Genomic DNA, 12,220 nt, shown 5'->3' on the forward strand with positions numbered 1-12,220 from the left:
TCTTTCCTCATAGTCTGTAATCGTTTTCTAACACTGTAAATAAGATAAGCATTGAGTCTTTTTGGATATTGTCAGCCTTCACTTTGAGAGGAACAGCAGTTTCAGTTTTAATTAATTCTTCAGTGAAAGGACGTCTGCTATATTTTGCATATATTTGACTGGTCTCCAAGTGTCGTGCCACAGTCTGTCCGTTCCTCTGTCTGGGCTCACTGCTACCTGAAGTGTAATTACACAGTTGCTGATTGAGGTGGGCCAGAAGCAGAATGAGCTCACATCTGCCCTCAGAAGACTGAACAAACACATCTGAAGGCTGCCTCCCCCAGAGGTCTAAAATACACGTGTGTAACTGACCCTGAAATTCAGTGTTCTTCCTGCAAGAGCCAGGGTTATCTAAACAAAGGGTTCTTAGGAAGTAACCTCTTGACTTCTCCACCCCTCACATTTTTAAGGATTGACAGGTCCTAGCACTTGCACAGACCAGGATAACAAGCCGTGTCCCATAACAATCATTCTCCTGACATGCTTCCCACTGGCACCTACCACCCTTCAGATCAGCAAAAAAAGAGCTTGGCTGCCTGCATAGGCATGTACCCAGTCCTCCCTGACTAAATGGATTACACACTTCTTGACTGAATAGGGTGCCAAGAAGACTTCCAGCCAGCTCGTATTCATGTGGGTTATGAAAGAGTGCTACTCCTGAGTCCAACCTAAGTCCAGTTAAAATATGACAAGGGTCTGCAGACAAGGTGCCAGACTCCACTTCTGATAGGATTTAGGTTTTGTTTCTATTTCATTTTGGAAAAATGCTATGTGAGTATAAGAAAATAAGCAAGAAAGTTCAAAAACTGTCAACAAGAACAGAATTAAATGTGCTGTATGCAGCAGCTTGCTGAGAGGAGTTTGGAATGGAGGAGAGTGGGGAGAGCTGGTGCTGAAGTAAGAAGGGAAAGGATCTTAGGAAGAGACCAGTTGGAAGGATGTGAAACTCATGGAAAAGGAAGTTTGGAAGTAGTGATGATTCAATCCCATTTGTCTCTTTGAGATATGTTCTGGGATTTTGGTAACTCATCTCTGGTTCAGAAGAATGTGAGCCATCAGCTCGCATGTGTACGTGTGCCAATATCTAAGCAGATCTAAAGAGATGCAAATTTAAACTCAGTAGACCAGGAAGCAAAGGAGTGAATAAATGCAAATATGTTCATCTGAATATCAGGTTAAGTATTTCCAGGCAGGGACTAGCTGGGCGGGGAGGGGAGACTGTGTAGGTTGAGGAAAGGCTGGAGAGTCCAAGGGCTAATCTAACAGGGAGGGTCTGGCCTGGCATACAACTGAGAGCTGGCACAGTAGGAAATATGCATTAGATTGCTACTGTCAAAGATGTAATGGCATCAGATAGCAAAAAATAGCACAGAAGATTTTTTTTTTTTGGTGTATTTTATTTTATGCACTAATTGTCATCTCAGGCCTGAAGCAGTATCAAGCACATCACTTTGCTTCTTTTGTTCTCTGTTTCTTTACCTCTAAGATGACAATAATTTATTTTCTTTCAAAATGATTTGGAGAACTAGGATGAAAGGTTGGAGGATAAGTGTATCTACTACAATGGTATCCCAGCTGCAAATATATGTGGTTGCTTGAATTTCTTGAAATTGCCAAAATTCACCTTTTTTCTCTGATCAAAGCAAACAAAACCAAAATAAAAAACCAAACAAACAAATGCTCCCCCCCCCCCCCCCAAAAAAAAAAATCAACAAATTTCCCCCCCAGGCAATTCAGTGAGGAGAAGATTCAGTAGCCTTGTTCCCTTCTGATATGACAGTGAGATAGACACCTCTGAGAACCAGGAAATCCAGAGCTATGGTAGAGCAGTACAACCTGAACTCTGCATTGTTTGATCAGTGATTCAGTCTTCCAGTGACACACATATGCATGACACTGTGACTCCTGAAGCAGAACATCTCAGAGCTGCAGCACTTTAAGTGCTCTTAAAGGAAAACTTTCTTTTAAGTGCTCTTAAAGGAAAACCTGTGTCCAGGTGAGTGCTACTACATGAGGAATCCTGCACATATGCTGCAGTCAAACTCTGAGACCCATCTCCTCAAAACAGCCCCTGATGCAGTAATTCTTTGTGCTCTTTCTCTGTCAACTTCAGCACCTGAATGGTCAGATACAGACAGGCCAAAGGAGTTGTGGATATCACCACTGGTCATGGTCTGAATTGAAAAATGAGGCATCAGGACTTGTCTCCTGACTTGCATGCCTCTCTTCCTTTTGCCCACACAGCTGCCATCTCCATGTCACCAGTGCAAGAGATTTACTTGAAAATTAATGCCAAGAGCCACTGCAAGCTCCAGGTGCAGCCTTAATTCCACACTGGGATCTACCTCAGGTGGGTATTTCCTAGTTTTAAGAGGTTTGAGAGTCACTTGAACTTGCCACAGAATTTGCTGCTGACCTGGAATGCCATGAGGAACCCACAAGGCAAACTTTATATTAACCAGACTCTTTCTCAGCAAATGTAGGTGTTAATTTATTCATGGTTGGCATATTGTGTGTTTAAAATCCTTCTGCAAGGCTTTCTCTGAGAGTAGTGGTAGCTGAACTTTAATGCTAAAGTCACCAGGTTTGCCAGTAGTGACCAGCTCAGACTCTTGCCCAGCCCAGGAAACAGCAAAAATTAAATAAAACTGAGTGATGCACAGTTAAAAACTTTTGCAGCCACAAGGAATACAGATATATTAAAAAACCCAACCCAAAACAAACAAAACACCACCCCTCTCCAGTATTTTTATTGGAGAAGGAGAAAAGAAGTAGGGAAGGGAAGAAGAGAAGGGAAAGGGAAAGGAGAAGAAAAGAAACATTTTATGAGGAACACCTCTTTTTAGCAGAAATGCTTTACTATATTGTCAAATGCAAATTGACTGTAAATCCCAGGCTTCAGCCACTGGGTTTTCACATGTATCCATACTTATTAAAGGTATGTGTGTGCTTCTGTATGTGTATGTATCTTAATCTGTATATTTACTTATGGGCCAAATTTGGTTAAACACTCTGTAAGGAACAAAACGATGGTCCAGAAAGAAAAGAGTGAATGGTTGAACCATCAAGGACAACACATGCAGGCAGATGGAATCCTGGGGGTGGCCAAGAGAACAATGAGTCAGGATTACTCAAGAGGGTAAGCAGTTGCCTTGGTGCACCAGCAGTCTAACCCTGATCCATTTCTTGATAGGCTTCACAGGAAAACAGAGTTTCACAGAGGAATCCAAAGGAGGATAGGGAGATGGCTGCAGATCTTCCCACACATGAAGGTAGCCTGGGAGAAATGCAAAGCAAGTTAATATATGGACATTGAAAGCTAACACTATCTGATCAGACCTGCTTCTTCAAGCAAATGAGCAAAACCAGATAATAATACTTTAGATAATAAATAAAATAACATGGGTGAGTTCCATGTGCAGCAGTGTTTTTGAGCCTGAGGTTCTTAGGCCCAGAACAGTTTTAAATGAAAAGATATCACCAATCAAACTATGGAATAACTTGTTGCAAGTATGTCTAGGTGGATGTCGGGTATCTTGTGTTTAACATGCAAGTTTGAAAGGATTTATGTTGTACTTTATGTAAATACTACACTTTTACTTTATGGAAATGTCTTGCTCATTGCTATGGACTTTTTTGAGATACATCCTGGAGATAACAATGCAGGTGTCTTTTATCATGTGCAAAGGATCTTGTCAAGGAATCTTCCATTTGTATCCTTCCATCCCTAGCTTGAAGCAGTGGTGTAGTGTTTGTAGTGTGTTTTTTCCTTGAGATAGAGTGGGAGAATGTGAGTTTATCATTCTTCAGTTCTTTACTTCCCAGTGCCTTTAAGGGTACTTAAGCTATGAGAACTCCAGCACAAAATCTGCTAGAACGTTTTGGTGTTACATTACTAGCTCCTTAACAGGTCTTGTCTAATAAAGCAAGGCTGTCATGAAAATTTTCTTCCATAATAAGGCATGCTGGTTTGGAATGGCCATTCATCTGCCAGAGTCAGCATCTGTTCTGCACTTACAAGGTTCTCTGTCTGCCTCATCTGTGACCAGTGGCAGGGAATCTTACCATCAACTTGAACTTTGGATCAGGCCCTGAATGAGTACCTCTGGATTTACTGAGGCCAACAAGTTTAGAAGTACCTGGTTACTTATTCATTAAATGGGATTTTTCATTGAGTGTTGGCATTAAGCCTTTTTTGTTTGTTTGTTTGAATTAAATTATTTTCCCCCTACTATGAGTGTTGTCACTGTATGAGCCAAAGGTTTTGCCAGAGTTCCTGCTCACGGAGGAAGAGACCTTTCCTGATGGCTCCTAGTGATGGTGCTTGACCCAGCTGAGAATAAAATGAGGTCTTGAAGTACACCTAACTTTTCTGTTCTAAGTCTATTGCTATCACATGCAGCATTGCCAGAGATTTGTGATGTCAAATATTTCCCCTGAATCTCTTCTTAAATTACACTGGCAGAGAATAGCATGGTTCATATAACTTAGTCATGGTGAATTTACTTGATTTACTCAGCTTTTAAGGTTATATATCTGAACAAAAGAAAATGTAAGAAAGATAATCAGTATCCAGTAGGCCCTAGTGGCCCATCCAAAGATTGTCAAATAGGACAGAGCTTGTTCTACAGGATTGTAAGGAAAGGGATGTATGGATTTTAAAAGATTACACATTTTCATTCACCAAGGCAAAGAGAATGAATGACTGTGGAGATTTAATCCTTGTACAATTCACCAAATAAAATCAAAAATTGTTTAAAAGCAGCTTACAAGACATACTATCAAGCACACAGTTAAAAACAGTGCTAATGAAATTACATCTTTTTTTGCAAGCAAAAAATATTTTATTTTGCTTTTCTGTGTATTAACAACTTCATCAATTATTATGGAGGTTTAAAACAAGACTGTGGAAGACTCAGGTAATATTCCCAGGTAGCACTAGGACCAGTACTGGTCCTTTCCTCTATCAAGTGCCCTGGTTATCAACTGAATAGAGCATTTGTTTATTCCAACACTTTTAATATTCCAATTTACAGTGGAAAAAAAATCTATTAAAACAGTTGAAATGAGAACCATTAGCAGTGACCAAAAGGTACAGCCAAAAAAAGCAGAAAACCATGTGCACCTTTGTGCCTATGTACACCTAAAGTGCCTGTTTTTAAAGCAGAAGTCAGAAGGCACAGCAGTGCAGTGGGGCAGTATCCTGTGTGTTTAAGCCACGGGATCCCAGCTGGAGAAACTTGGCAATTCACATGAGGAAGATGCTTGTGGGCTATGCAGTGGTGGTGGCATGGCTGCCTGTCACAGAACCATTAGGCTTGGAAGGGACCTTTGGAGATCATCTGGTCCAAACCCCCTGCCAAGGCATGGTCTCCTAGAGCAGGTGAGGCAAGAACACATCCAGGTGGGGTTTGAATGTCTCCAGAGAGGGAGGGACACTCCATCATCTCCTGGGACAGCTTGTTCCACTGCTCTTCCACTCTCAGTGCGAAGTTCTTCCTCATGTAGAGATGAAACTTCTTGTGTTTCGGTTTATGGCCATTGTTCCTCATCCTGTCACTGTGAACCACTGAAAAGAGTCTGGAACCATCTTCTTACCACCTGCCTTTGAGATATTTATATGCATTAACAAGAACCCCTCTCAGTCTCCAGACTAAACATTGCCCAGCACCCACAGCCTCCTCTATGAGAGAGACTCCAGACTCTCAATAATCTTTGTGGCCCTCCACTGAACCCTCTCTAGGAGCTCCTTGTCTTTCTTGTACAGAGGAGCCCAGAACTGGACACAGCACGGCAGATGTGGCCCAGCCGAGGAGGAGGATCACCTCTCTGGACCTGCTGGCCACACTCTGCTCTGCTAGGTCACGGAGCCTTCCTCCCCAGGTAACCCCACGACGCCGGAGGCAACTTCTCCAGCCCCGCTACCGCATCTGGAAGCGCCCCCACAGTGACCACAGCGAGGAGCACCGTCGGGGCCTTCCTCCAAGTGACCCCACAAACTTCACGGCAGGGGAAGCTCCGTGGCCTCGCCTCAGCCCGCCGGCGGGCGGCAGGAGGAGCCCGAGCCCAAGCCCCGCGTTGGTGGAGGAGCGCGTAGGACAGGTGAGCGAGCCGGGGCGTGTGGCCAAGCCCGGGCGCCCTCCAGACCCAGGGCCAGCCCGGGCGGCTCCGGCCGTGAGTCAGAGCGCGGCGAGGGGAGGCGCGGCCGCCTCAGCGAGCGAGCAGCGAGAGCGGCTCCGCCGGGCGGAGGCGGGGGCAGCGTGTCCGGCCCAGACCCCTCCTCCCGCCTTCCTCCGCCCGCTCCCTCCTCCCTCCCTGCGCGGCTCTCCCGGGGACGCGGAGAGGCGCCGCCGGGCCCAGGGCCTGGACCGCACGGGTGCCCGCCCTCTCCCACCGCCGCTCCCACCGCCCGGCCGCGGGCTGGATGTAGCCGGGCGCCCCGCGGGGGCTGCAGCAGCAAGATGGCGGGTAGGCATCGCCCCCCTCCCCCTTCCCGCACACGCCGCCTCCCCGGCGAGGCGCCAGCCCTCCCTCCTCTATCCCCCCTCCTTCTCCTCTCCCCCGCCCCGGCTTCGGGAGCGCTGCCCGCCGCTGTCCGGGCTCGGAACGCAGGGGCTGCGGGGTGGGTCGCGTCGGGGGGGGGCGCAGCCCGCGGGCGGGGCAGGGTCACGCGTGGCACCGAGGGTCGGCGGGCGCATTGGCACATGGTGCGTGTGTGTGTGTCTCCCCCACCGCAGATCTGTCGCTGCTCCAGGAGGACCTGCAGGAGGAGATCGACGGATGTGAGTGGGGACGGGAGGGGAGCGGCGGGGCGGCTTTCGGGCGAGGAAGTGGCTTCCGCGGGGGAGCGCCCAGGGTGCATTGTGGGAGGCGGCGGGGAGGAGGAGGAGGAGGAGGAGGAGGAAGCCATGGCCATGCTCCGCGCTTCCCGGTGTCCATGACCCGGTCCCGGTCGCGCGTGGGGCTGCGCCGGGCGGTCCCGCGGGGTGCGTTGGGCGGCGGGCGGGGCGGGGGCGCCGTTAGCGGCCGCCCCGGAGGGAGCGAGGGAGGGGGGGAAGGAGGGATGGAAGCAGGGGAGGCTCTGCTTGCGGGGCGGCGTCCCCTCATGGCCCGGGCACGGCAGGGCGCCGGCGGGGAGGAGCAGGAGGAGGCTAGAGCTGCTGCATCTGCAGCAGCATGTGGGTTGCTCGTTCCTTTTATATCTCTGTATTTTGTATATCTTTTTTTTGCGTCCCCCATCCTTCCCCCCCTCCACCCCTCCCCCTCAGGCTCTCTCTTCCTTGTGGAGGGTCTGGAGCACATGTCCTGTGAGGAGCAGCTGTGGGAGCTGGGGATGTTTAGCCTGGAGAAAAGAGGCTCCAGGAGGGACCTTTCTGCTCTTTACAGCTGCCTGAGCGGAGCTTGTGGCCGGGTGGGGGTCGGTCTCTTCTCCCAGGCAACCAGCGATAGGAGAGAGGCCATGGCCTCAGGCTGCGCCAGGGGACGCTCAGGCTGGACAGCAGGAGGGATTTGTTCTCAGAAAGGGTGCTTGGATATTGGAATTTACCGGCCAGGAGGTGGTGGAGTCAGGGTGCTTAGGTATTGGAATTGACTGGCCAGGAGGTGGTGGAGTCAGTGTCCCCGGAGGTGCTTAAGGAAAGTGGACGTGGCACTCAGTGGCATGGTGCAGTTGACAGGGTGGCATTTGGTCACAGGTTGGAGAGACGATCTCAGAAGTGTTTTCACACCTAACTGATTCTGTGAGTCCTGACCCCGCTGGAGAGATCTGTGCAGAAGAGTTGATGTCAGGGTGCAAAGTCGCAGAATTGTGGCTGGGGTGATGCAAAAATTACTAACTCAGGGCTGAGAAGCCTTAGCATGGCAGACTAGGATGTTACTCAGATGAGAACATGTCTGTTGATCGTGTCGATACTGAGGAGTTTCGTGGAAGCAGAGGAGGATGAATTTTGGGTGGAAAGTGAAAATGGAGGTAGAGGCAGGCGCCTGCCGTGGGTGTGCAGACCCCCCTGAAGGTGTTGTGTTGGCTGTGCAGTCTGCAGGATATCCTCTCACCAGGGCTGGAGTGCAGGAAAAAAAAACCTTGTGTTTTGTGGCTTACATTTTTAGAGGAGAGCTATTTAAACTTTTCAGGATTCAACTGATACATCTTCTTTTTCACGTTTGTCAGCTGACATTTAGAAGGCTCCTATTGTGCTTTCCCTTGCACAAAGAGGGAGCCTTTCCCTCAGGCTTTTTTTTAAAATTCAGTGTGATAAGTCGCTGTTTGGAAACTCTGGGATTACAGAGGACTTTTTCAGAAGGGACACACTTAACAAAAAAATAAAGTGCATTCTTTAGTTTCCACTTAGAATATGGCTTTAGTTGACTGTAAGACAGGAATTGAAATTATCTGTAGTCACTGGAGGGGTGACAGAAGCTGTGAGTTCCTGGTGCTGGTCTTACTGTTATGGTCTTCAAAAATGAAAAAAAAAATGCTTAGAGATATGACTCAGTCCAGATGAGAGCATCCTGAAGGCAGAAACCATAGAAATATAAAGATTTGAAACCTCATTAAAAATTACTGAGGTTTTGATGGAAGTAGATAAAAGCAAATGTCTCAATACTTATGCATGGTATTTTTGGAGGAAAAAAACAGGACTCTATGAATCAATATGTGCTGTTTGGGTGTAGTTCAGTCACACAGTGGCTTTTATGGTTCTAAATTGTACATGATTTTGTTCTTGGGTGGTGTCTGTGTGCCAAAGAAAAATAATACAGATCAAGGAGACTGTACATATCTAGTCAAAAGTGCTGTTTCTTGTGCACTATTTACAACAGCTGTGTTTTGTACCCATGTACAACATGTCTTACACAATTATGGAAGTGTTTCCAATTGATTGGTTGCACGTAAGAAAGAGACAATTAAAAAAAATAAGACACAAAGTTGCAACTCCTGCCTGAACCCCACCCTACCCTATCCCTCTGTTGTAAATATTTCAAATGTTTGCAGCTCTTTCAAGTAGCAGAGTTAGATACTGGTTTAGAGGTGTATTACTGAAGTAGTAGAATGCAATAGTGATAAAACTGGAAAAGCTGGCAGCTTTTATGTCTGTGTGATTCTGCCAGCTGCATTCTTGCTAAAAGTGTGCTAAGCTATACTTCAAGACAAATAAGAGAGAAATACTTGCAGGCATACCTGTAGTCCTGGTTGTATAATTTAGGAGGAGGAATCAGCTGAATGTAAAATAGTCTGATTGATTGACTGGCCAGGTGAACTATGTTTTCAGTAAATTTTTTGGGCTTTTTACTGGTCTGATATCAAGCCATAGCAAGACATCTGTGAGGGTGTGCTGGAGAAATCAGGAGTGTTTAAGACTGGATGCATGTGTCAAGGTCTGGTTTGGACATCTGAAGCTGAGTCTCTGATTGTGCATTTGGCTCAGGACGTTTCACTAGATTAGGTATTCATCTGTGGCTCATCAGTGAGCCTAGGTTTGAGTCTGAATCATGAACATTTTTTGTTGTTGTATTGTTTTGGGTTTTTTTCCCTTTGATAATGAGAATTTCCAGTGTGATTCAGTGTTTTCTCCTAAAGAAGGAAAATCATGAAGGTGACTTAAGAGCTACCTTTTGTTGGTCATGTTCTAAAGCAGTAGGAGAAAGTCCTGGAGCTGAGCAAACAGCCATGCACAGTTCCTGCTGAAAGTAATGAACCAAGCATCTGCGCATCTTTTAGATAGGCAGAGTGAAGAACAGCTGGTTTATGATCTTTGTCTTTTAAGGTTTCTGGAGTCAAGTGTTTTACTGGAAAGTTGGAGTTTAATCAACAACTTGTACAACTGTACAATTAGTTCTTCTCCTCATTCATTATGCCAACTTGTTGGCAGCTAATTAACCTGAAATATAGAAGAGTAAAATATTATCTCTTTGGAGTACTGTTTTAATGGCTGCTTGTGAAACAAAGTTTACCTTTTCTCTGAAGAAAACTTGATAAATATGTAGGTTAATGAAACATTCCAAGATTTCAACAGCGAGCAGTAAATCTGCTGTTGGAGTAGTGGGGACCTTCAGAATATATGCTGTGGAAGGCATCTATTAAAAAAAAACAACCTTCCTTTTGTTGATTTGTTTAAGAGGTCAGAGATTAAACAAGAGCTTTTATAAGAAAGGCTTTCAGAGAGTGGTTGATAAACCAGCTGGATTGACTTTTAAATAATTAATTTCGGCTTTGGTTTGCATTTCTATTTTGAAAGCTTCATATTATTTTTCTGCTCTTGGTTGCTTGGTAACCACTGGAAAGCTCTGATTTTTTTTTCTTGAGGTGAATGCATACTTTACACCTGGTACATTAAACAGATGATTGCTTTAAGTAGTTACATAGCTTGCAAATGAAATGGCATTTCAGTATTTTGATTTTAGCTGATATTTCACTTCTGTAGATATAGCTCCTGATGTCAAAGGCTATGATAATAATTGAAGAAATTCTGGTTCTTATGGAATTCTTTAGGCAGTGGCTTTTCCTTGTTTGTTTGTTTGAAGTAAAAGGAAAAATAACCCAAACCCAAGACAGTGAGTGTACCCTGGCTGAACATACTGAATGCTAGAAAAGAAAAATTAATTCCTAGATGTGAGTTGTTTTGTGAAAGACAATTAATTGACTCTAACCCCCCCAAATAAGGAACATAAAATTGCATTTCATTTATGTAAAGATAAAGCTAAGAAGAATCCATGTGTGATATTATCCATTAAAGGAAAAAAAGAATAAAGGCACCTCACTCTAAAGACAATAGAGTGAAAATTAAAAAATTCAAAGTGGAAGCCTGAGGAAGAATCTCCATCCCACTACTTGGATTGTTGATTTCCTGGCTGTTCTTTCTGAAATCTTGCACAGTACACAAAAAGTCAGGGAAAATTTGGCTTTTATTCAAATCTTTTGTTTTGTGCCTGCAAAATCAAAACAGAGTAGTATAACTGTCTAAGATAAGTACAGAAAAGAAAAGAAAATAGGCAGCAAAAATGGTTGAAAAGTGAACGTGGGCTTGGGGAAAATGAAGCGTTCTTTATGGCTCTTGCCAGACAGTTGGTGTTCCCCCTCCCCTGGCTGTTTCTGAAGGCTGAGCTGATCAGTCCAGATAGATGAAATGAAATGTACCATGATGCTGACGTCTTTCAGTCTGACCATTGATGTGTGCAGGATGTGTGCTCTGAAAAATAGAGCCATCTGCAATTAGAATTCAGATTTGGGAAGGGGATAGCTTTATTCTACTCAGTATTTTAATTGTGGTTTAAATCAGGAGAGAAAAGAAATTTTGATCTGATAACTGGTTTTAATATTGTTTTACATTTGTTTTTGGAAAAAGTCTTTGTTAGTGGTAGCTGATAGCTGTATTTGCATGCAATGTCAGGACTTCTGGTAGTTGCAAGTATATGTGCATGCTTTGGTGGTTATGTAGCTTACTCAGATTCTGAAACTTTATCTTTTGCCATGCTGACAAAGGTGAATTTCCTTTTTCTGTACCCTTAGTTTCCAGATGTTTTAACTAAAAATGCAGAAGATGGAGTTTTAATATCTACACATTGTTTAGACAGTTCTAGTTTAGAACTATTAAAAATGGGTTTTTACATATATATATATATATATATACATATACATATACAAACTCTTATGTGTAGACTTGTTTTCTGTAGTAAAGCTTATTGCTTTATTTCTTTAGCAGTAAGGTAGTTCTTGCAGTTGGCAAATCTAATGTTACTGTTTGGATTTTACTAGTGGATGAAACAGTTCTAAAAACTAAAAACAGAGTAGTGATGATCCAACATAGCTCTATTTTTTATTATTGAGTTCTTTTCCATTGATTAAAAAGGGAGGACAGGTCTTCCTAGCCTCTCCTCCCAGCAGGCTTCTCAGTGAGTGAAACACTTTTTTAGCTGAGCTGAAGAAAATTCTCTTTGTGCATCTGCAGATGTCAAAAGCTGTTTTATCATTGATGCTATGTTCTTTTTCCAGGTGATGAGCAAATCATCTGGCATTAGCAGTGAGCTTGTGTTGGTTGAATGCTTTTAATTAAATTATTCTCTTAGGCTTAGGGTAGGGCACAAGTCTCTTTCCAAATGGAAGCTAATTTACATTTTTTTAACCTTTTTAATGATAATTTAAGTTTTTAAAAAGTTGGTTTTTTCCTTGTTGCTGTTGTTTTGTTTT

General features: G+C 44.4%; 1 protein-coding gene and 1 long non-coding RNA gene across 9 annotated transcripts in view; one reads left to right on the forward strand and one right to left on the reverse strand.

Moving 5' to 3' along the window:
- Positions 1-4,734: 4,734 nt before the first annotated feature.
- Positions 4,735-7,195, reverse strand: LOC129123971 (uncharacterized). The gene is made up of 2 exons (XR_008534748.2): positions 6,772-7,195; positions 4,735-5,640 (listed from the first exon to the last, which is right to left on the reverse strand). It is a non-coding gene; the product is annotated as an uncharacterized LOC129123971 (long non-coding RNA).
- PPP4R1 (protein phosphatase 4 regulatory subunit 1) overlaps positions 6,158-12,220 on the forward strand; it is a 63,495-nt gene continuing 57,432 nt past the window's right edge. For 5 of the 8 annotated variants that reach the window (XM_077184128.1, XM_054638622.2, XM_077184145.1 and 2 more), the window contains exons 1-2: positions 6,158-6,507; positions 6,777-6,821. In XM_077184128.1, the coding sequence (XP_077040243.1) occupies positions 6,501-6,507; positions 6,777-6,821 (52 nt within the window). In that variant the 5' untranslated portion in view covers positions 6,158-6,500. Of the gene's footprint in view, positions 6,508-6,776; positions 6,822-6,900; positions 7,026-12,220 lie in introns of those variants that run through there. The other 3 variants (XM_077184196.1, XM_077184138.1, XM_077184153.1) reach the window with 3 other exon arrangements.

The sequence above is a fragment of the Agelaius phoeniceus genome, chromosome 1, assembly GCF_051311805.1.
Source record: "Agelaius phoeniceus isolate bAgePho1 chromosome 1, bAgePho1.hap1, whole genome shotgun sequence".
Lineage (NCBI taxonomy): Eukaryota > Metazoa > Chordata > Aves > Passeriformes > Icteridae > Agelaius > Agelaius phoeniceus.